The sequence below is a fragment of the Talaromyces proteolyticus genome (genome assembly GCF_021365285.1).
Source record: "Talaromyces proteolyticus strain PMI_201 chromosome Unknown BGW36scaffold_14, whole genome shotgun sequence".
Taxonomy (NCBI): domain Eukaryota; kingdom Fungi; phylum Ascomycota; class Eurotiomycetes; order Eurotiales; family Trichocomaceae; genus Talaromyces; species Talaromyces proteolyticus.
In genome coordinates this window covers 554,198-576,315 of record NW_025764290.1, presented here as the reverse complement: position 1 = coordinate 576,315, position 22,118 = coordinate 554,198, and the positions used below count along the sequence as shown (strand labels likewise).

The window sequence follows — 22,118 nt, the reverse complement described above, 5'->3', positions numbered from 1 at the left end:
CAACTATATTCAACCGCATAGGTAGATAGGTAAGACTCTGTTAAGATAGCGAAAATAAAAAGCACAAATTCTGAGATATGACAATGAAATTCCTTATCGCCCACTATTTGCAGGCATTAAGACCATAGAATGACGTCGTGCTGAATTCCGAAATTTCGACATCCCTGTCTCAGGCGCTCAATTGAATTCAATCCTATTTGGAAGCAATTAGAACACGGCTGACCAATCACATATCATCCATAAAACCCACCTAAAAATGTATACTTGTGCATTTAAATATAACTCTTGTGCTTACTATTCATGCACTGAAGAAAATTATTATTGGCTAAATCCTGTTTGAATAATATTTGCTAGGTAACGATTTCATTTTTTATAAAGGTAATGAATTATATGATATTATTTTGTGTCTATTTCTATTTATCAAAACCAAAACAAGAGTAGTGAAGAAAAAGTCTTGAGAGGAGATATTCCAACCATTTGCATCTTTTATATCATGGAAGGTTTCGCCGGTCACACCCAGCCTCGTAGCCCTTGGGGAGTAGTCATCTTAGTGAAAAACGCGATTATTCCACCAACCAAACATAGAACCCCGCTGAAGATCGAGATTTGAAGGTATCCGCCATAGTGATCTAGAAGGACTCCTTCAACTGGCGGGCCCAGCAGAGTTGCAAGAGAACTAATAGCCATTCCCATACCCATGTAAGTTCCCAAATCTCGAGGGCTCTCGGGACAAGTGGAAAAAGCCGTTGCAGCGCCTGACACAATTGTTCCCGATGCAAATCCGATAATAATTGCGTAGACAATCAGGGCCGCGTTGGAGGTTACTTTGTTCATACACAAAATAAGGATGGCAGTAGCGATACCACCAAGACTAAAAATGTTCAGCCTGCCGTATTTATCTGCTAGTATACCAGGTATGATACGGCCGAAAGTGGAAGAAGCGTTGAGAATTGCTAGCATGTAGCCAGCTAGAGTCGTGTCCATTCCCCTATAAACAGCGTAGGAAGGAATATAGAATAGAGGTGTGAACATGCCAAGGAACATGAAGAATAGCGCCGCAATAAGCATGACGTATTTCTTGTCTTTGAAGGCGGCGGTGATAAAAAAGTTACTTGATCGTGGAGGGAGTCGAGCCGTAACGGCGATGATTGCAAATCCCATCAAGGGAATGAAAATGAAGCCGATTATTCTCACTGTCCAACCAAAACCTAGAGATGAGCTATTCAGCATCCTTGATACCGCGATAGGGATGACAATTCCTCCGATAGATGACCCAGATACAACTATTCCCAGGGCAGCTGCGCGCTTCTTTTCGAAGTACTGTGACACCGCGGCTATTCCTGGAATTTGCAGGAAGCCCATTGTTATACCCATAAGGACGCCCTGAACAAGCATGAACTGCCAGTACTCTTTACAAAGGCTGAGCATCATGAGAGAAAAGATATATGCGACTCCAGCAGGCCGGAGTATCTTTTAATACGTCAGTAATTGACGGGGTTCAAGTGTACGTAACAACAGTAAGAAACAACGTACCCAAGCGCCAAACCGGTCGAATAAGGGTCCTGCGAGGACACCTATGGAAAACTGGAGGAAAGCTGATAGGGACCCGATCCATGCAACTTCATCTGCGCTTCTGTCACGGAGCTGGTGTGATAGGTAGTACTGCACAAACTCTCCAAATGAATTCGTGAAGCCCATGCAACAGAAATAGATTCCAGCGCCTCCAGCTACTACAAGCCACGCTCTCATTCCGCCATCGGGTGCATCGTCAACGTGGTCGGATGTATTCGATCTTTTCTCTTGGCCGAATTCTTCATTCTCGAGGGTATTTCCTGTTAAGACCTTCTGTGAGTCCATTGGTTCCGTTGATAATGTTGTCATTCTGCAATATCATGGACGGCCGGGCGGTAACGAATGAAATGAGGCCCACTTGATAGTTATCATCAGAACAATGCATTGTCTGCGAGATTGACAACAGGCTCAACTCCAATATATAGTATAGTCTAGGACGAGGTTATTATTTATAATCAACCTTTAGGGGCAAAAAGAACTCATGATGTCTTTTCTACCTCGTCTCCGAGGCCGAAAAGCCGACCGTCGGAGTCGCTAAATAGCGGGCGGAACGGACCAACAGCGCACTTTCCGAATCTTCATTCCGTCAGATTCTCCTATTTAATTTGGTCGTCGTGAGAATACAACTTCCCAAGCCGAACAAGCAACATCTCCGTCGGATATAACGAAGTTCTAGTATCTGTTTCTTTGAAATTCTTTCTCCTATTTCGGGATGTCCGAGTTCAGGTTGGCAGCACCGAGTAGCTAGGACACCCTGATCATGGTCGAGACCGAGCGCCGGCGCAGAAGGCCGCCTTTGTAGGATGCATACCTCATCTCACGTTTTCGTCTGACTAACGATCGGGAACTATAGGTCATGTATTCAATGTAGAAAGCGGAAGATCAAGTGTAACCGAGAACCTACATGCAGCAATTGCATGCGATCAAAAAACTCAACTTGCGTATATGAGAACGACCCGTCACAGCCTTCAAAACAAAATGCTGGTTGTGATCAAACTTCAGACTCCGGCCTGAGCAAGAGAGCCCAAGAAAAAAATGATTTTTCAGTGTTCTCAAATAATTATTCCAGCACAAGCCGACCGTCAACGATTGTAACCCATGCGCCAAGCTCGCTACTAGCTCCCTCATCAGTCCCGACGCCGCCCAGTCAGATATCTGCTCAGGATGTTGAGTTCATGCAAAATCGAATAAAAAAACTTGAAGATAAACTATCCAAAATTTCACCAGCATCTTCCGGTCCATCATCTGTCTCCCCGCTTGTGCCCACCCCAAATTCAACAATAGACACAGTTACATCTTGTATCGGCGGAGTTTTTCACTTCCATCACGAAACCCATTTACAGGGTCAAGCTCCAGTACTAAACCATAGTGTTATGCACAAGTCCCGTTGGTTTGGCCAAAGTCATTGGATAACCGGATTGTTCGAGGTAAGCTCTAACATCATCTTGCAAGCGTCGCTGTTTTCTTAACCCGTTTGAAAACTAGCTCGTGAATTTGTTCAATATTTTCGATTCGCTTGTACGAGACGAATCATCTGATATTATGATTGGTCTGCAAAAATGTAAGTACTTAGGGAGGGCAATCAAAAAGCAACGAGAACCTTCCTGGCCTTGTTCGGCAACGTCGGAATTACCTCCAAAACATGTCACGGATGAGCTAGTTGACTGTTACCTTCGCACATTGGAAACCACTTATCGAATATTTCATATTCCAAGTTTTAAAAGAGATTACGAGGCAGTTTGGATGTCAGATAAACCCGATACTGCGTTTCTGGTCCAATTGAAACTGGTGCTTGCCATTGGAGCCACTGTTTACGATGACCAATACTCCATGCGTACCTCTGCTATTCGATGGATATACGAAGCTCAAAGCTGGATCTCGGAACCAGAATTTAAACCGCGACTCACTATTCAAAACCTGCAAACTAATATCCTTCTTTTGGTTGCCCGTGAAGTAGCCAATATTGGACAAGGTCTGGTTTGGGTATCGGTGGGCGAACTCCTGAGAAAAGCAATGCTTATGGGGCTGCATCGTGACCCATCACTCCTACCAAGGAAGCCTCATCATGTGTTCGTTTCCGAAATGAGGCGGAGACTATGGAATACTATTTTAGAGATGAGTCTTCATTCAAGTCTAAGTTCTGGCGGCCCTCCACTCATTTCTTGCGAAGATTTCGATACGGAGTCGCCAGGTAACTTTGATGATGAACATCTCATGGCCGAAGATCCACAGCCAGCAAATGGATTTACCCAAATATCGATTGCAATCTCTCTTCGCAAAACATTCCCTGTGCGCCTTGCCATCGTCAAATTTTTAAATAGTCTTGGCTCGCATGGCACGTATGAGGATGCTCTTCGCCTTGACTCAGAGCTGAGGGAATCATATAAGACCATGTGTCAGAGCCTTCAAGGTTACGACCTAAGGTTTGGATCTTCGTCATCCCAGTTCTCAATCCGGCAAATGGATTGTCTTATTCATCGCTATCTTTTGGCTATTCACTCTCCTTATCTCCGGGATGCGTTTCATGAGAACAAAATATTTTACGCGTTTTCTAGGAAGGTTTCAATTGAATCTTCGCTCAAAATGTGGTATGCAATCTATCCTCCATCCACCACAATCTTTATGGACGGCCAATCTTGCGACGATGCATCACCGCCATATCTAGACGATATGATGCGAATTGCAACGTGTGGCTCTGGATTCTTTCGCATCGGCGCTGCTCATGCTGCCTTCATCATTGGGACAGAAATTCTCAGTCAACTTGAGGATGATGAAAGTTTCGGCTTTGGCTCCATCGCCTTGCGTCCAGACTTTCTCGGGATATTGGATCACGCGCAAAAGTGGAGTTTGCAGTGTTTGAAGATTGGGGAGACTAACATGAAAGGATACTTGTTTTTGCATATACTTGGCGAGCGCGTTAACGGACTTATGCGACGCCTTCCTGCGGAGGAATTTCCGAGACTTTTGCTCAAATCAGGAGAGGAAGCTGTAAAGATAGCGCTGGCGATCCTTGAAGATAATGCAAGTCAATGTCGGGTCGAAAATAGTATGGGCGAGATCAGTGGCACGCCGATAAACATACAGTCTACTATTGGGGAAGATTTGAATTTTATGGTATGTCAACGAACTGTAATTATAGGACTTTTACTTACTGATCACTTGCATTAGATGCCAGATGACGATTTCAGTTTTGGAAATACAGACCCGATGACCTGGATTTATCAAGATGATAATATGCAGGAACCTTTGCTTTGGTGATCATCTCCAAATGAAACTTTATGTATGAATAATCGTCAGCCTTATCTCCCAGGTCTGATCGCTCTAAGTGAAGGAGTCACTTTGACAAAGGATTTTGAGTAGAAGTCAATATACATGTATAATATACCTTCAGCGATCACCCATAGCTGAATCATCTGCTTACTCTTGGGCTCCTCCGCTCCGAATGTACTATTTCCGTTTTCTACCAATTCTGAGGGTGGCTGATAAGACTCATAAGTCTCCAAATCATGATCTTTTCGTTCTTACATGGTTCTTTTAGATACATGTATATACTTGGAGCAAACAGCTGTTAGTTTTTGAAATTGCGATCTCATACTATAATTTTCTGTTTCACCATTTGCAGTAGATAAATTTTGCGCCATAACTCCCTCTTCAATGACGGTTTCATAAATCATGATTGTTTTCGTCCACATATAACGTGCAGGTTCACATACAAATGGTTCCTTCGATCCCTAAGCTCTTCAGCTACCTTGGCCGCTAGCACTCGGCACTCAGTCTCGCTCCATCTGAGAATTTGCCCAATGAAACCGAGTGTATATACTTCAACGCCGCCAATTAAGTGCTCGAGCCAGAAACGACCAATTTCTTTCAGTCGAGGGTCCTTGGGCCACGACCCAACGGGAATCTACAAGGGATTAATATTGACGATTGTACCTAGAAGGAACCTATAAAAATTGTGTACCTTTATCACATCGTCTCGCACATCCACAAACCCAGCCTCAATGAGTCGTTGCTTATGCGTGTGCGCCAGATTAATCTCTTTCCCAAACTTCTCCGCGGCCTCGATGCATTTAGTCTGAAATTTCTCGGTATATGTCGCCATATCCTTGGTGTTATCATCCGATGTCAGCCAGGACTCTGGCTCATGCAACTCGAGCCAACCGCCGGGTTTCAAGTGCGCAAAACCCTGGCGCACGAACTTGTCCCAGTCCCCGATACTACCACCCATGACACGGGTGTGAATTAAATCGAACGCGTCATCGGCATCATACATCCAGTCGCTCTCGACGTCGTCAATATAAAATTGCACATTAGGCGGTACCCATCCGGGTTGAATTGGGCTGAGATCGGTTCCAAAGACCTGCGCGGTGGGGTGTTCGTCGGCAACATCCATAGCCCATAGTCCCGTTCCCGTACCAACATCAAGGATGCGCTGTGGAAGATGCACCGGGGAGACAAACGGACGCCCGCCGAGAATGAGCAGGAAAACATGGTGCAGCAGGTCTAATCGTTCCTGCTCTTCTTTGTCGTTGGGGAGCAGATATGCTCCCCTCTTGTAGGCGTGATATCTCCGTCCATTGGCATACTGGTAGTCTAGAATAGATGATGTAAGAGAGGCACTCGTAATGGACTGTCCTTCTGCGTCGATGGCAGAGTCTCTGTCGTTACTGTTGCCCTCATCAGTGTCGATTTCAATGACTGGCACATTCTGTGAATGAAGTAAGAAGGGTGGAGTAAGTGGAGAGGATTCGTTTGTAGTAGAGAGCACGTTCTGGGTGGTCTCTGCGGGGGGATCATTGTGGGCACTGTGATCCGTCATATCGGTGGACTAAATAGTACGTATCTTTTCTTTTTGGGGGGGAGGGATAGGATTTTTGCAAACTTAGATTCACGCCTATCTGGAGGGCGACGACTCATGATGGGAGAGTGTATCAGGATACACAGATACACAAGGGCTGCAGGATTTTCGCCTAGCTGGTGCACAACTATTTTCTCGCCCCAGCTGTGTGATACCCGTTGCTTCCTACTTGAAACCATATGCAGCAAAGAGCAGCGGGGAGGGCTTGTAAGTTATGTCACCCGGACCGATCCGTCAGACCATGCCGCCCGCTGTGGGCCGTTAAACTGCATCCATCATACAACCACTAATTCCACTGCCCATGCTGCACTATGTATACTGACCACCGCTATACTTATCGGCTCGCGCTTTTTAATCAATCCCACACATATAGGCAAATACGTAAACTAATAAATCTGCAGATTAACCCTCCTAATATCTTCTGATTACTCGTCATTACATCCTTGTCCGGTCGATTGGCTCGCTTGTACGAACTAGAAGACGTCGAAAAAGGCGACTGGGATGGCTTCTCGCGCATCGGCACGATATAGAATCAATTTTCCCTTTTATTTCCAGCTGCTGGTTTCCTTACTCCTCACTGTCACCAGCTTTCCGCGACTTCCGATTTGATTCCAAATGAAATCAACTGAAAGAAACCTACAGTATGACGCCGTTATTGGATAGGATTACCTTCGTAGTTAGCGTTGGAGCCGATACTTCATTGGCCGTGGTTTCCTTCACGGCCGCGTTTTGCATACTAGTGTTGTGGATGGCATACCTGGTCGTGTTGGCTGTGCATCGAATTTTCTTCAGCCCGAATGCCCACATTCCCGGCCCAAAACTTGCTGCTTTGACTTCGTAGTATGAGGCGTACTACGTGATTGTGCGGCGAGAACAGTATCCATTTCGTATTTACAGACTGCATGATAGTTACAGTAGTCAGTCCCGTCACAAATAATATATCTTTATACGTTATAGACGATGTTTTAATTTTCATGATTCGATTAATTAATTAATATATACTGTGAGGTCCTATTGTCCGAGTAGCTCCTCCCGAAATTCACATACGGAATCCCATATTTTACGACGATCTTTATGCGGAAAACCCTCGCTTTGAAAAGCCGGGATGGAGTACCAAATTTGGGAGTGCGTCATCGGTCTTTACCACAATTGACGCCTCGACGCACAGGCGTCAACGAGCAATTCTTAATCCTATGTATGATCCTCCACCTTCACCAAGTTTTTAAAAATGTAACATCCATCATCTAATGAACTAAGGATCTCCCGCCGCTCCATCCTCTCATTGGAACATCTCATCCAGCAGCAAACCGAGCTGCTCTCTGCAAGAATCAGAGTTCAAACCCTCCATGCAACCGCTGCCGTTACTAAAATGTTTCCTACTGTTGCGGGTGATATTATCGTGGAATATGCCTTTCGCTTTAATTATAAGCACCTTTAGTCACCGACGTTTAAATCCTTCCATAAAGCCAATATGACCGTCGGTACTGCGGCACACTCACTTCATTCTTTCCCTGGCTTACAGCTGTGAGTTTTCTCTCCTCTTTTTCACTCTAGTGGAGAGCATAAATAATTAATTGAGCCACAGATAATCAATTCGCCGCCAGATGAATGGATTGTAAAGATTCAACCACCGGCGGTGAGTTTGCTCGGCCTAAAAGAGTATGTAACCTGGCAAACTGTGAAATAGGAAAACGAGACAACTATAGAAAAGTTCTAAATGGAAGCAGGGTCAATGGTCCATAATTGGCCGCGAAATCCAGAATCACAAGGACGGGAAGTGCAACCCTAACCTAGAAAACTTCGAAGATGCCAAGACCACCATCTTCTACGAAATCCTCTCTTCACCAAATCTGCCAACCCGCGACAATCTCAAAAGAGTCGCTGCCGGCGTTAAAACAACGGCTTTGCATTGAGCGTCGGCGGGTACCACATCATCAACACGTCACGAATCTACCAATGCCTAAAAAACGAATTATCAAGTTCATTTCCTCAAGCTGACTTCATGATACCGTCGCTTCTGGAGCTTGAGAGACTGTCATATTTGAAAGCGTATACCTTGGGGTCTCTTTGGTTATTGTACGGCATATCTGCGCGGAATCCACGATGATACCCAGACCGTGTTCTGCGGTATCAACATCATGAGCACCAAACCGGGCACATAATCCATAAAGGCACAAAGACCAGTATGAGTATTGTCGACGTACATCACAATGGATCGCTGTTTCCGGATTCATATCAGTTTTTGCCAGAGAGATGGCTGGGAGAGGCTAAAACGCTGGATGGGAAACCGCTTGAGCCGTATCTAGCAGCTTTGGGTAAGGAAACGAGAATATGATTAGGATTGAAGGAGGCTGATCTGTCTACCTTCTTTTTTTAAAAAAAACCTTCATTTGACTAACTATACGAATAGTTTTGCGTGGGCTGAACTTTATTTCGCAATGGCTATGATGTTTCGACGGTTTGACTATGAGCTATACTAGATGGATCAAAGTGATGTAAATACAAACACGACTTTTCACAACTAGAGTAAAGCTGGATAGCATCGGGGTTAGGTTTTGAGTGCTATGATCGTCTCAATTAATAATAGTAACAAGATCTACATCTGACAATAGCAAGGTTCGGGGAAACGACTTCCAGGTAACAAAAGGGTACGGATTTTTTCTTCGCCACATGTTATGAGTACCAGTTGACAACTGGTAGCGTGACTGTACGAGTAAAGACAGATTACTCTCACTGGATTGTAAACCAAGCAATGTCATTCATAAAGCGCGTCATATCACTACGCTAAATAACAATACGTCATAAAAAAGATCCAGTAAGAACGTTGAAGTGTTGATGGAGGAAGTTATCACATCAAGAGAGAAAAAGAAGTAAGTATGACAATCCATACCCCCCAAAAATAGGTGAACCATTGATGGGACATGTATTTCCTATCACCAAGATCGAATATTAGATACTAAAATTAACCCGCACATGATGTCTTAAAGTGTAATAAGAATGTATTGTTGGATTCGTGTTCCCAAAAAGTCCGCACGTTAGAGGTAAAGGGTATAAGGCAAGTTATAGAAAAGCAGATTATCCATCAATAAAGAGACATCATCGGCCGGACATCATGACCGAAAAAAATGTTGACATCGGTCCACGCCATGCGGTCTTATATCTTGCCGTATAGTGCAGCAGAGAAGGGTGTTAGCGAATTTAGGCGAAAGCGAGAGCAGCGATAGCACCTAGGACAACAGTCGCAGCGGAGATCTCAAAACGGCCAGCGGCACCAGTGTAAGGTACCGGGCTGCTGGGAGCAGTCGAAGGCCTGGGAAGAACACCAGTGGGTTGAGCTGGGCCGCTCGGCTTGGCGGTTGGGACAAGAGTAGAGGATCCCTCGCATGGGCAGATAGTCTTGGTGCTGGTGTAAGCCACAACGGCGGTTGAGGCAGCGGGTGGGACAGCGACGGAGCTGCTGGCGGGAATGATAGGCACAACGGTGGTCGAGGGGGCTCCGGTGACAGCAGTAAAGGTACCCTGAGCACCGCTTGAAGTACCAGCAGGGGCGGTGGCCGAGGGACCGTTATTAGCAGAAGTAGGACCAGAGCCTGAGCCACTCGAGGTAGGAGCACCAGCAGTGGTGGCGGCGCCTGTGGAAGAAGGACCAGCCGAAGAAGGACCAGCGGAAGAAGGACCAGTGGAAGAAGGACCAGTGGAAGAAGGACCAGTGGAAGCAGGGCCAGTGGTAGAACTACCGCTGGAGCAGTCAGCCTCGCCCAAGACGGCAAGGCAGAGGTTGACTGGAATGTCGATCAAACCGCCGGAGCTGCTGCTCTTTTGCTGGCAGTGGGCTTCACCGAGGACTGCTAAGCAGATATTGATGGGGACACTGATGAGGGAACCCTGGTCATTGGAGGCGCTGGAAGCCTTGTTGCATTTCGCTTCACCAAGGGCAGCAAGGCAGGCGTCGACTGGTACGTTGATCAATCCACCGGAGTTGCTGGATTGCTGGTTGCAAGTAGCCTCACCGAGAATACCGGCACAGAGGCCGATGGGCACACTGATGAGGCTCTCGGCGTGGGCAGTGGCCGCGATGGCGAGGCCAGTAGCAATGATGGAAGTCTTCATTTTGATGTGGAAGAAAAAGATTCGAAATCCTTGGTAGATAGAAGTTGAAAAGTGGTGAGTGTGCGGGTTAAAAGAGTGGATGTTAGATATAGCAAAAAGAGCGATTGCTATTATCAACAGAGTTTGTTTAAAGAACGACTCGAAGGACTTGATGAACTTGAACAAGAAGAGAGAGGGAAAAACTCAGATGAGGAATCATCGTGTTTTGTAGTCCACCTCCCACGACCCCTACAATTGGGAGACTTATGCTAGTTAACCTTCATGGACGCTAGTGACTTTAGGGCAGGGGAATCGTTCAAATCAATCTTCTTTCTTAACTTCGGCCATCAAATCATGATAGCAGTAATCGCCGACCAGGACCAATCCGTCCCAACTACTAGCTGAGCGGGGATGCAAGATGCAGGAACGTCCGGTCTAGGCTTTCGGTCTGGCCTGACTACTTTTATTTGTGACTCGTGAAAGTCAAAGCCACATTCCAAGAGGATTACCTCTGAACCTCAAGTCAATGAAGACAACGCACCCATATCAAATCCCTATTCTAGCGCCTGAAAGTGCGACTCTCATCATGCTCAACGGGCGAAAATCATCGATGTCTGAGCGCACGAGAGTAAGTTTTCTCCGCGTGGACTTCCCAATGATGATCATTGCACTTTGGGTCTGTTTGACAGCAAAGCCAAAGGCTGTAGTGCCATAAAAGCAGGTTTCCATGCTTGGAAGATTGGTCAAAGCTCAACGTGGTCGGCCTGCTCCCTGATAGCCCACAACTTACAAGTTAGCCAATTATGCCTCTAAGCGCTAACTTCTTCCAGCGAGCGATCCTGTGGAGAGGGTCAAAAGAGCCCTGGCTATCCGACGGACCGCCGGCTGGTGAGCAAGCGATACCAAATTCAAGAGCCTCGGTCGGCGATCAGCAGGGGATATTAACTATTTTGTCGCGGCTAGCTGCGCGGCGCTGTGGGGTAAGGCCCACATAGTCGGCTTAATATTGGAATTATTGAGAGCCTTAACCATACTGAATTTCAGCCATTGGCCTGGTAGCGATAGCTCACCGCTCTATGCCTTCCTTTTCCCCAATTGCGGTTTGGTGCGGCCGATTAATGGGAAATTCGACCTTTACCCTACTACGTACTTAGTAGTCTCGTATATTGTTCTGGCGCTGCATTGGTTTGTCCTCTGACGTCGGAACTTATCCTGCCCATTCAGGAGCCTTAAATGAGGCCGTAGTCGCCTTACTCGTCTCTTCTTGAAGGTGGATGTTCTCGCCTCAGTCCTTATCCTGCTGCCAGCCGAAGCCTGGTGGAGATAACAACAAGTTGTGCTAGTAATTGTATCTTGGCAGGCTGCGATTTGTTTCACACATACTTTGATGGCGTGGCCTTGCTATTGACAATAATTGCACTATCGCTATTATTAGACATTTCACGAAGTCCGACAGGCTCCCCGAGCACATGGCTGAACCGTGATACCAACGTAACGCAAGCCGATTCAAATTCATATGGAGCAATCAAAAACAACATAGGCTTGCAAAACAATGAATATATCCATTGTGGCGTGAAACCTGCATGCGCCCTACACTATCGAAAAAGAAATCGCTCACCGGGAAATTCACATAATCCGATATTGAATATTTCTTTGCCTCAATATTCCCAGCTCAAATAATGGACGCCGACCACAGTAATAATGCACCGACCCGATTAACCGACTGACTCTCCTGGAAAGCTGAAAGCTGTCGGTTCATACTTCTAAACCGAATTGTCTATCTTATGCGGGGTGCTGTGCATATCACAATATCAAATAGTAATAATACCACTGATAAGCCCCAGTTATAGATGGCCAGTCCTGGCCTGGCGCCTGGCCAGCTTTTGGTCCCGCAGCCACCCGAGACGGCGAGACCTTTCGTGGGCGATCCCCCATGTGATGGTTGATTGAGTTTGGACTGCAAGAAAGTCCGAATTCTTCAGCCCCTGAACAGGGGGGTTTTTTTGTACCAATTGGTGGCTGTCTCGGAATTTAATTAATCACAAGCGATCCCTGTGGAAAGCCGTTGGATTTTGAATTCTCTGCTTCCTATTGTTGTTATCTTACTCTCATTCATTTATTTGTGATCGCCCTTGTCGAACTTTCTCTGTACCGGTGATGACTAGCCAGTCAACCCTCAGCCTGACTCGAGTGAAACGACGGAATCCGGAATGCTCGGAGAACCCTCTTCAATTATTAGGCGATAACAGAATCAGCCATGGGCTGCCTTACGGAGTACATTCGACTGTGTACACGGAATCCAGGATACTCCTGACGAAGTGGTGGCGCCGCCGACACAACGAAGTGCTGCTTACCCTTTCCAATAAGAATAATTGTGGCGGCCTAAAGAAAGCGGTTACGGTGGGGATGTGCCGATTACATCTAACTCATCTTCAATGCGTAAACCCCTACATTTGGCTTTGGCGATTGGGAGGTCTGGATAGTGGGTACATAGAATGATTAGGATAGCACTAGGCATTACTTACCTGTTATGGTCGACTTTTTGAGTAAATCGATATTATTAGAACTCGGACTTTTTTCAAGTCATCATAGTCAAGTTCGAACAGAGAACGGCTTTAGTAAAAGATAGTAATTCAAGAGCCTGTACTCCCCGAACTCTGCCTTGACGAAGCGCTGTGAGTAAACATTGAAATTGAACAGCACTCTTAGTTCAAGCAAGAACTGAGTCAGAAGTCGTGGACGACTGACCAGGGCTGTTGGCGTGTGGTTCCTTTTTCAGTGGTAGAGTCACGATTGGTCCGCAGCCGGAGTTTTAATTAAAGGTGGGCTATTGCCAGAGGCCAAGTCAGGCAAGACTCGTCACTCGGTCTCGATTCCTTTGTCCAAGTAGAGAGTAGTCATAATACCCATATTAATAATATTTATGCCGATGTGATGTGTTCTACTTGGCGCCCGTAAAACGAAGTCGCGGTGCCATTATTCCTACACCCCTGTTGCAAAAGTAATTCCAACATCTCGCAGATGCATGCGAGCTCTAGCTAGATAGTTGGCCAGATCATTTGATAAGACGATCGTCCAGTCTTTATTCCGATACAGGAGAATGACTGACGCATAAGACAAGCAAGCATCAAGGCTGCATGTGAGGATCACCGTCGCGCTAACGAACGGGTAAATGGCCAAAGCACGCCGCGTGGGCCCAGGCAATTTCCAGACACTTTGTTTGGCTCGTGATTTTGATTTCGTGGGTTCTTGGTTCGAGGCTGCGTTTAGTTCCGTACAAACGCTTGGGGGGCAATGCTGCAAAATAGGTTCTTTGAGGAGGCTGGACGCTCGAACAGCTGGTGAACCATGTAAGCGAGACATGGTCCAACCCCTCGTGATGCACACAAGGCCATGTCACTTGAGCAGCACGCCTTTCTCTGGTGATAGCTCTTTTTTTTCTTCGCGGCAGTATGGATTCTGGACACCGTAGAGGAGACACTCGCATTGTGTGCCTGCATTGGCGCCAGGGGTGGACACCTCACGGGACAATCGTGTTGCTCTGGTAGATACAGACTCTGGTCTCGGGAGCGATGAATTGATTTGCGATGAGGGGATCTCAGCATTTGAGGCGATCCAAAAGGGTCAAAAGATCAAGCTTGGTCGATTTTCAGCTGGCGCGAACTTGGAAGGTGGAAGGCGAATTGGACGCCTTCGAGGAAGTCACGATCGATACACGTGCTATTCCGTGCCTGGCTGCGTCTTCCTGTTGCCAACAGCAGCCAATATTTCATTATTATCACTACGATGAGACTTAAGACGACTTCAAAGAATTGGTATAATGAAAGCTGACAGTATATAGCAGTATGCATAAAAATAAATGATAAAAGCTAGAGGGCTCCGCCTTCTATTTCAATATTGTTTCTTTTCCCTTTCTTGACAGCCAATTGAAGATCCAGGCTACGCTAGAGCTCGCCCCTTCGTACATGACGTGTGTAGCCCTGCCCCGAGAGCGTCCGTCGACATTCAAAGTCAACACCAGAATCCAGATATTAGCGTGTACGAACATACCTAGCATAGCGCCAAAGTGACATTGTTCTCAGAACTGCGAGATTTTGTGTGGCTACCCGCAGACTGTGCATCTGAACGGGTCACTTTTCGTAGAGTCCTAGCTTGTCTTTTAATTTCTTGTAATACATATACTATATTATCAGGTATGTCACTATTCAATTAAGCCCAGATTAATTGCACCAAGTAGTATTAGAAGCATGAATGATAATTAAAGGAATTCTTGTTACTCTAGTTCTCTATTCTGGTGAGGATTCTTGAAAAGGAAATATTGTGAAATATCGACTAATTAATTTTCAGCTCAAAGTTGACTATTTTCAATGTTGTGGACATTGGTGGTATCACTTTGGTTCAGAAGATAAAAATTCCATATACGTTTTGCATATTGATGCACTCGGGTTCTATTCGGATATCCAGTCGGCTCATTCTTTTCCACGAGTTTGAGGACTTCCAAACCCAGCCACTGCCAATCTATCTTCGTATCGGAAATCCCGTGAATTTCATGAATGCAATCCGGGATTCTATTAATCCAAAACTTGTCTGAAAGCCTCCAGCGACCTAGCAAAATCATGACACGCAAATCTCGTAGGTTGCCAATATGATTGGCAATTCTTTCTTGTATTGCGATGGTAAGGAGGTAAAAAGCGCCAAGAGATATTTTAAATCCAGCGTTAGTCTTGATACCTGGAGGTATCCTTTCAGCTGGCTGAGGTTGAGGCACCGGTCTATCAAATGCAGCTTGGATGACATTCTGTAGTCCTGGAATCCACAGTGGATTGAGGTTGTCTTCACGAAGACGCCTTAACATCTTTTCGGTACTAACGTCTTCATTTATCATGGCCTTCTTGAATTCTGCCCGCTTCTTGATATACTCATCATTTAAAGCCCGAAAAAGTGTATCTGACTCAATAGAGGTCATACGACACTTTGCGGCCATCTCAAGAATAGCAAAACACGTCTCGTGAAAAAGCCATCCGACCTTAACATGGGTTTGGTTGTCTGCATCTATATCCGGCTTTTGAATCCAAGATATTTCGTCCATTGGTACAACTAAACCTTTAGTCAAGATCACTGAAGACGTTTTGTTAGGTACCGCAATGGCACCTCCTTGGTCAACGTCAAACTCGTTGTGACGATAACATACACCGGATAGACATGGGAGTTGGCGGTTTATCCTAAAAACTTATTTTAGATGTCAGAATTACTTTCCGTACTCCTGCCAATAGTTGGGAGGAAGGAAACTATATTTACCTGCTCTATATGCTGATCGCCAACTCATTGGTTGTAGACTAATTAATTCTCGAAATCTGTTCAATTGTATTCTGTTGAGCTGTCCCGATTCTGTCCAGCCAGTAATTTGATCAAAGATTTTCTCTGGATTGGGATCACTGACTATGAGACCAGCACAGACAATACAACAAGGCGAATCTGGGGTATCCCAAAGCTCGAACATCTGTATTTGTCGTTAGCGAAAGCGCCGAGAATTAAAATGGTATTCATGATGGACTCTAATAACAGAGGGCCCATCTCTCTTTTATGAGACCCATATCTCGAAAATTTCATAGCCAAAGGAAATACTCACTAGAGCAATATCAATAGGTGCCTCTTCACAAGTTTACGATTTTCCAATGTAGCCTTTCGAAAACGATAAGTCTTTTGTTATACATATAAAGCCACGCTGCCTTTTTTATTTTTCATTGTGAAAAGCATACGTTGAATTTGACAATAAACAAAGCTTTTTGTCACGTTTCACCTGGTTGTAAAGCGAAGGAAAACATAATATATGGCAAGATGGTTGTATAGGTGGTTGAAAAAACTACTAATATGCTTAAAAATGAAATTGATAGTACTGAGTAGTAACACTCGAAATTCAAGAGAGGAGCCATAACTCATCCCTTGTTCATGTATGGATAGGTAGGTCCTGCTCAAACAATCATTGGGATATAGACCTCATAAGAACCATAAAATGACTTACAGCTGAAACAAGCTCGAATATTCAACATGCGGTTGAAAAAAAGTCATTTCTTTGGCCTATGCCGAGTGCCACCCTTACAAGACAGTCTTCCTTCGCACATTTAATGATTGCAGGACCTGGAACGACTCCTATAAAGTTACTCACTTCCTTCATCCTTCATTCTATTCACTACCAGCGTCCAGGTCTGTTGCTTCATTTTCTGAGTAATACTGTTATTTCATTTCCTTGTCAGACAGTTGAAATGAGGCCATCATATCGTCCATTGTTACATCACTTTCAATATGAAACCACTGAAGAAGTAATAGCATTGATGTTCTGAAATTCAGTCGACAAGAGAGTGTGTCTTTGAGCTCAGACTTCCCGAACCCAACCCCAAAGGTCGTTGTCTAGCTTAAATGCTTTCAACACTTGATTGGTATCTCATTTATCAAGATCACCGAGACAGTCTTCCCTTCATAATCATGCAGGACTGAACAAAGAAGATAAAGCAAAGGTCAATTTTGATTTTTAGATTAAAGCAGCTTTAGTCTGAAATCAACTTTGATTATAGCCGAAGTATTGGCTTCGCAGTGGGCTAATTCTTTTCCCCGACTCCACCGCGGCCACGCCGGATATCCTGAACGACTATTGGGATCTAGGTAATAAACTAACAGAGGAAATATGACTGAATACCATCAGGAGCGTAGTCCGTCGGAGCTTCATCGAAGACTCGATCGATGCCACTCCCATGAACAGTACCAATGATCGAGGCACCGTAGTTACACGACGAATGGTATGACCAGAACGGTACATAAGGATAGACATTGATGCCACTGCAAGAAAATAACGCCTGACTAATGTAAATGTAATATCGCCAAGAATTGCACCGAGATGCTTGAACTGAGGGTACCAGTTATTTTCCATACCAGTGCCGAAGGGGGATTCAACTGTACTTTTATTTGGGTAGACATGAACAAGACCAGCAACAATTGAAGGGTCCACATTTAAATAAAACAAAATCTGAATATACTGAATAAAGTCTTCCGTGGTCGTTAAATTTGAGTGGAAAGAGCAAATAACGTCCCTTCATCCTCTTGGTCTCCTATGATGAATGGGACTTGGCCATAATTTCTCATCTTCATAAGCTTCTCTGGACTTGGTGTCAGCACAACCCCATCGGGCCGTGGGAGACGATAGAGACACGGAGGTATAGCTCAGAATGTTGGATATCGAATTGACATCGTTTAAGAAAGTGGTATAATCCACACCCCGGAGACACCAGCGAGTTATCAAACGAGGAGCATCCTGCTGCTGCAACAACTGCATCTCGTATGGCTTAACCTTTCTCTCCGTACACAGGATAAGCTTGAAGTAAGCTTCCAGAATCCATGATTGCACCACGAAAGAGCGTTTTCCCGATGTATATATTATCACCAGCATACAAGACCATTTGGTTAAAAAAAGAGATCGACCCGGCCGATTCACCTCAGGTTGTGACTTTATTTGGATCACTGCCAAAGGCTTCGATGTTGTCGACAACCCACTGCAAGCCGAGTCTCTGGTCTAGCAGACCCAGGTTGCTCGATTCCTCTGCTTTGATTTCTTTGCCAGCGAGAAAACCGAAACCACTAACGCAGTAGTTAACTGAGATAAGTATGATGGGTTTTCCAACGGCTACCGCATTTGTGACTAAATATGTGGTATTATATGACTGTGTGGAGCCATATTCAAGACTGCCATCCTATATCCAGAAAAGCACCGGTGGTTTAGGTGATGAAGCCGTGGTCGTAGGTCGGACGATATTTAAACTCAAGCACTTCTCGCTGGAATTCTCTCTTAACTAGCGCATAGAATGGATCAAGCTTGGCCCTCCACATCAGCCTGGCTTACGATGGCCCTCATCCCACCACCTCCCCCTTTTTTTAGTAAGGAGTATAGATCAAGTAGAAACCTCCGTAGCGAGATTGATAAGAAGTAGAAAAGATTTACTAGATCAGTAAGCGATATGCCTGTTATTTGTTAAGCCTCGGTAATTTATTCAGCTTCCACTATACTTTGTTACACTCTCGTCATTTCCTCAGAAAATACAATCTTCACTTTGCATTGTTTCTGATTATTATCAAGGATTGGGACTCAAATAGGTATCGAACTCTGAAAACTCACCAATTTGTCTTCGCGTCAAAATAGTCCTCAATGGAAACAGGAAAGTAGGTCTGGACAAGAGTAGAATAATACTTCACCGATATATGCGTATTTATTTGGTCTTATTTAAAATTTATGGTTTTTTAATCTGATTCTTATCTCTAACGAGCCTAGTTGCAAGTTATAGGTCCACATTTTTGGATCTTTTGGCTATTTTCCAAATATGGCAAATTTTGTCAAAACCCCTAATTCGCCTGGAAATCTACGCCGCAGAGTAAAACCATACCGTCCTCGATTAACAAAATGCACATCAGCGACTCATAACCTATCAACACGTACAACCAATCTCTGTTCCATTTAAGCATAATTCTTAATAATCCACCCACCCGTACATAGTTTCCGTCAATAATGGTTCAGTCGCCTCCCCAGGTGGCGCCAATGACTACTAGGAGATAACTTCCGGGTCTGCGCCTCTGCGCCGCCGTGGCGCACGAAGTATTTTAACATCATGAAGCATCATCAATTATAGCCACAGCCGGCTATTTATATGACTGCGTTCTCAATCTTTTGATGAGCTAGTGCTTGTCACTTATCTAAACTCACTAGCTAGCGAAATAATCGACATTGATATCGAACATATACAAAAAAAAGCAGCATATACAAAAATGCCTCGCTCGCGTTCATCTTCGCCTAACCCCGCCAACCAGGAGCGTGGATACAAAGCGTATGCAAGATCCTTCTCTATTGATATCCTTAAAAGCATCGAGCTGAAGAATTTTATTACAGGGCCCTACACAATCCTCGGGTCTCTCAGGGAGCAAAGCAACACGCTCAGGAGGTTCTCCAAAACGAGTTTGGCGAGACCCAGACACGTGCCGGTAGTGAAGACGAAAGTTTCAGCAAGTATGGCTCGCAGCCTGTGCAGAGCAGTAGAGGAGAGCAGAAAAGCCGACAGAATGTTGTTAGGGGCTTGAAGGCGTAAGTTTTAACAATCCTCAAGGAAAACAAGTTACACAAGTAATCGATGTAGGATGTGCTAATGACTGAACAATAGTGCAACGCAAAACATGTCGAATAGCGATGAAGGAAGAGCTCATGCTCGATCCAAATTGGAGGACCTAGGCCAGAGCCCGGACGAGTAAACCTTTCGATGTTCTAAGGTGCAGCTCACTACCAGTTGACCAATTGCCTAGCGTAATGTTGGAGGTGTCAGATTCTCAGGGTGTCGAAAAAGAACTCAAGTGTAATATAGATGATACAAGATTATAACGTATATAGATTCGTTGGAATCGATTATTGATTTGTGATATTGTCCTACATGTGTATCTTCAATTTACTAGCTAAGTGCAATATAAATACTACGTGAGCAGTTAATTACATTATAGGTAAAAGTGTTATGCAATTGGTTTACTATATACCAATTGTGTTTGACATTAAGAGCGCTACTTTTTGTCCTGTTTTACCTGTCTTGATAATCTCCACTTCATGATGTAGTCGGCAAATGGGAAAATAATGATTGACACTGCAACCCAAGCGAACAGAACCCCAAAGTCTATCCCGATTGTCGATCTAGTATCAAACAAGATGGTCCGAGAACCATTCACGACTTGAAGCAATCAAGTTAGTACATGATCCCGCAAGCAAAGGAGAAAACTTGGACATACTTCGATTCAAAGGCCACGCACGGCCCCAGTGATAAAAGTCCGATGCAAGGTCCAGAGTGTAAAATGACGTTGCAACATTTGTGATCACCCATAAAATCAGCCACAACGAGGAGTATGGCTGACCAAGTATCATGGCCATGTTTTCGCATGGCAGGCCTAGAGCTCCCATTCCGACGAAATTTAGCATCCAGTACACAACAAAGGAACCTTTGCCGTATGCATTCGGATTCATAGCCCCGACATTAGTAGGAGCGGGGTTGTTGGAGAAGGGAATTTGGAATGCGAGGGAAATAAGAGAATAGCACAAAGCGAGAAAAAAGTAAGCCATGATACTGGAGAAAATGCGCCATGTGAAGAGGTGCCATGTCCGCACAGGCGGGTGACCTCTTGGCTGTATGAAGAGACCATGGATTGGCATTAGAAAGGAGAAACTGAAGAATGAAATGATGATCAGATATATAAGGCCAATGGATATCGATGGAGTGGCGGTAGGAGGGTTAAATGGGCGTAGATCAATAAAGGAGAACCCAATAGCAGGATTTACTGCCTGAGGAGTGCGGAACACATTTTGCGTCGACGAATTGCGATCCAGCATTGAGGCCCATTGGGCTCCGAAATGGCTTAATATAGGAAATAGCGTGTCCAATAAAGCCGGGAGAATATAAGTTGTCAGAGTTGTCTGGTCGCGCGCGGTATTATATATCACCTGGGCAGCCCCAGTAGGATCGTAGGACGAATTTCCTTGATTCACGGCAGCTTTGAGAAGTGCAGTTGCATTAGAATTGATTATAATTGCAGCGTGCGCCTTCTCATAGTACACTCCCTGACGGACCCTCATGGGATCATTGTCGAATTCATTAGCCGGCTTTATTGTCCATCCCAGATTATCTACCAGCGCTGGCTTCAGCTGAGAAAACTCTTTCGTTATGAAGGGACCAATTATAGGTGTTATTGTATCGTATGGAGCGGTTTTTGCATCGAAATCGACTATCCAGACGGTGATATTAGGTAACCGATCATAGACTGCATATAAAACACCCCAGTACAGCGACAACACCGCGATGATAAATACTCCCAAAGCCAGAACTATCCGACTTATTGTTAGATAAACATAACCATGCCAATAACTGAATTGGAGGCGAACCTGTTACCGCCCATAGCCGGTAGGCTCGTATTCGGGTATCCTTTAAAGTCGGGTGAAAGAAACTGATGGCCTTGGCATTTTTCGATCCATCGCCATTCTCAGGGTCCTTTTCAGGATTCTGACCAGGTGCAGCTAGAGGAATATCGTCGACAGCCGATGCTTGGTCCGTTTGACAGGCGCTAGATGCTGATGACTCCATTGCGCCGACGGCGTATTCCCGACAGTTAAGCAAACGTCGATATTCGAAAATGAATAAATGTCAGGTTACCCCTGGCATTGATTAATATACAAAACCAGACCGAAGACACTGGCGATAAATTAATTGCTGCATGCGGACTGTCTTGGCCTAGCCGCATGCCTTCGTCATTGTGGGTCCCGCGAATCCGGAATCAGTGGGTGGCAATAGTGCATTTCATATTGAATGCAGCCACATTTGCTGCACCGTGTGGCTATAGAAAGCTTTGGCCTTATCGACACGGCCCAATAGCAAATATTTAACCCACATCTAGATGTGCACGTCTTAGGAAGGCATGCTCAAGTCACGTACGTAGATGCGCAGCATGATCTCACGAAAGCCCGTGTCATTTTGTAAGATGCCTCCTTCCATTTTCTGCTTGCCACAATCTCAAAGCTACTCGGGTTCAAGTC

The 22,118-nt window shown here is 45.0% G+C and overlaps 9 protein-coding genes across 9 annotated transcripts; 3 read left to right on the top strand and 6 right to left on the bottom strand.

Moving 5' to 3' along the window:
- Positions 1-510: 510 nt before the first annotated feature.
- On the bottom strand, positions 511-1,857 carry BGW36DRAFT_306984 (major facilitator superfamily domain-containing protein; the record flags this gene model as incomplete). The annotated part of the gene is made up of 2 exons (XM_046212200.1): positions 511-1,470; positions 1,534-1,857. 2 exons carry the CDS (start codon positions 1,855-1,857, stop codon positions 511-513), a joined length of 1,284 nt encoding a protein of 427 aa, XP_046066280.1.
- Positions 1,858-2,332: 475 nt separating this feature from the next.
- Positions 2,333-4,830, top strand: BGW36DRAFT_401452 (uncharacterized protein; the record flags this gene model as incomplete). The annotated part of the gene is made up of 4 exons (XM_046218744.1): positions 2,333-2,370; positions 2,426-2,999; positions 3,058-4,686; positions 4,741-4,830. 4 exons carry the CDS (start codon positions 2,333-2,335, stop codon positions 4,828-4,830), a joined length of 2,331 nt encoding a protein of 776 aa, XP_046066279.1.
- A 274-nt stretch (positions 4,831-5,104) lies between these two features.
- On the bottom strand, positions 5,105-6,036 carry BGW36DRAFT_390051 (S-adenosyl-L-methionine-dependent methyltransferase). The gene is made up of 2 exons (XM_046217426.1): positions 5,534-6,036; positions 5,105-5,476 (listed from the first exon to the last, which is right to left on the bottom strand). The coding sequence occupies exons 1-2, from the start codon at positions 5,963-5,965 to the stop codon at positions 5,243-5,245; spliced, it is 666 nt and encodes a 221-aa protein (XP_046066278.1). The 5' UTR covers positions 5,966-6,036; the 3' UTR covers positions 5,105-5,242.
- Positions 6,037-6,753: 717 nt separating this feature from the next.
- BGW36DRAFT_390048 (uncharacterized protein) lies at positions 6,754-7,343 on the top strand. The gene has a single exon (XM_046217425.1). It carries the CDS (start codon positions 7,074-7,076, stop codon positions 7,269-7,271), a length of 198 nt encoding a protein of 65 aa, XP_046066277.1. The 5' UTR covers positions 6,754-7,073; the 3' UTR covers positions 7,272-7,343.
- A 2,065-nt stretch (positions 7,344-9,408) lies between these two features.
- BGW36DRAFT_66002 (uncharacterized protein) lies at positions 9,409-10,792 on the bottom strand. The gene has a single exon (XM_046222498.1). It carries the CDS (start codon positions 10,538-10,540, stop codon positions 9,629-9,631), a length of 912 nt encoding a protein of 303 aa, XP_046066276.1. The 5' UTR covers positions 10,541-10,792; the 3' UTR covers positions 9,409-9,628.
- Positions 10,793-13,508: 2,716 nt separating this feature from the next.
- Positions 13,509-14,419, bottom strand: BGW36DRAFT_390042 (uncharacterized protein). Its single transcript, XM_046217424.1, has one exon. The coding sequence runs from the start codon at positions 14,122-14,124 to the stop codon at positions 13,786-13,788; it is 339 nt and encodes a 112-aa protein (XP_046066275.1). The 5' UTR covers positions 14,125-14,419; the 3' UTR covers positions 13,509-13,785.
- Positions 14,420-14,867: 448 nt separating this feature from the next.
- On the bottom strand, positions 14,868-15,608 carry BGW36DRAFT_440770 (uncharacterized protein; the record flags this gene model as incomplete). The annotated part of the gene is made up of 1 exon (XM_046221538.1): positions 14,868-15,608. The coding sequence occupies one exon, from the start codon at positions 15,606-15,608 to the stop codon at positions 14,868-14,870; it is 741 nt and encodes a 246-aa protein (XP_046066274.1).
- Positions 15,609-18,994: 3,386 nt separating this feature from the next.
- On the top strand, positions 18,995-19,924 carry BGW36DRAFT_411865 (Conidiation protein 6-domain-containing protein). Its single transcript, XM_046219188.1, has 3 exons — positions 18,995-19,386; positions 19,449-19,640; positions 19,717-19,924. Exons 1-3 carry the CDS (start codon positions 19,328-19,330, stop codon positions 19,802-19,804), a joined length of 339 nt encoding a protein of 112 aa, XP_046066273.1. The 5' UTR covers positions 18,995-19,327; the 3' UTR covers positions 19,805-19,924.
- Positions 19,925-19,988: 64 nt separating this feature from the next.
- On the bottom strand, positions 19,989-21,836 carry BGW36DRAFT_65953 (uncharacterized protein). Its single transcript, XM_046222497.1, has 3 exons — positions 21,471-21,836; positions 20,327-21,412; positions 19,989-20,268 (listed from the first exon to the last, which is right to left on the bottom strand). Exons 1-3 carry the CDS (start codon positions 21,667-21,669, stop codon positions 20,105-20,107), a joined length of 1,449 nt encoding a protein of 482 aa, XP_046066272.1. The 5' UTR covers positions 21,670-21,836; the 3' UTR covers positions 19,989-20,104.
- Between the last annotated feature and the right edge of the window lie 282 nt (positions 21,837-22,118).

What these genes read in the sequence shown, in the direction of transcription:
- BGW36DRAFT_390051 (XM_046217426.1), bottom strand. Translation starts at nt 5,965, where the DNA reads ATGGATGTTGCCGACGAACACCCCACCGCGCAGGTCTTTGGAACCGAT. An exon ending in TGCGAGACGATGTGATAAAG is followed by an intron (nt 5,477 to 5,533) that starts GTACACAATTTT and finishes AATCCCTTGTAG; the next exon opens with ATTCCCGTTGGGTCGTGGCC.
- BGW36DRAFT_390048 (XM_046217425.1), top strand. Translation starts at nt 7,074, where the DNA reads ATGACGCCGTTATTGGATAGGATTACCTTCGTAGTTAGCGTTGGAGCC.
- BGW36DRAFT_66002 (XM_046222498.1), bottom strand. Translation starts at nt 10,540, where the DNA reads ATGAAGACTTCCATCATTGCTACTGGCCTCGCCATCGCGGCCACTGCC.
- BGW36DRAFT_390042 (XM_046217424.1), bottom strand. Translation starts at nt 14,124, where the DNA reads ATGCTGAGATCCCCTCATCGCAAATCAATTCATCGCTCCCGAGACCAG.
- BGW36DRAFT_411865 (XM_046219188.1), top strand. Translation starts at nt 19,328, where the DNA reads ATGCCTCGCTCGCGTTCATCTTCGCCTAACCCCGCCAACCAGGAGCGT. An exon ending in CAGGAGCGTGGATACAAAGC is followed by an intron (nt 19,387 to 19,448) that starts GTATGCAAGATC and finishes ATTTTATTACAG; the next exon opens with GGCCCTACACAATCCTCGGG. An exon ending in GTTGTTAGGGGCTTGAAGGC is followed by an intron (nt 19,641 to 19,716) that starts GTAAGTTTTAAC and finishes ACTGAACAATAG; the next exon opens with TGCAACGCAAAACATGTCGA.
- BGW36DRAFT_65953 (XM_046222497.1), bottom strand. Translation starts at nt 21,669, where the DNA reads ATGGAGTCATCAGCATCTAGCGCCTGTCAAACGGACCAAGCATCGGCT. An exon ending in CCGGCTATGGGCGGTAACAG is followed by an intron (nt 21,413 to 21,470) that starts GTTCGCCTCCAA and finishes TAAGTCGGATAG; the next exon opens with TTCTGGCTTTGGGAGTATTT. An exon ending in TGCGTGGCCTTTGAATCGAA is followed by an intron (nt 20,269 to 20,326) that starts GTATGTCCAAGT and finishes GATTGCTTCAAG; the next exon opens with TCGTGAATGGTTCTCGGACC.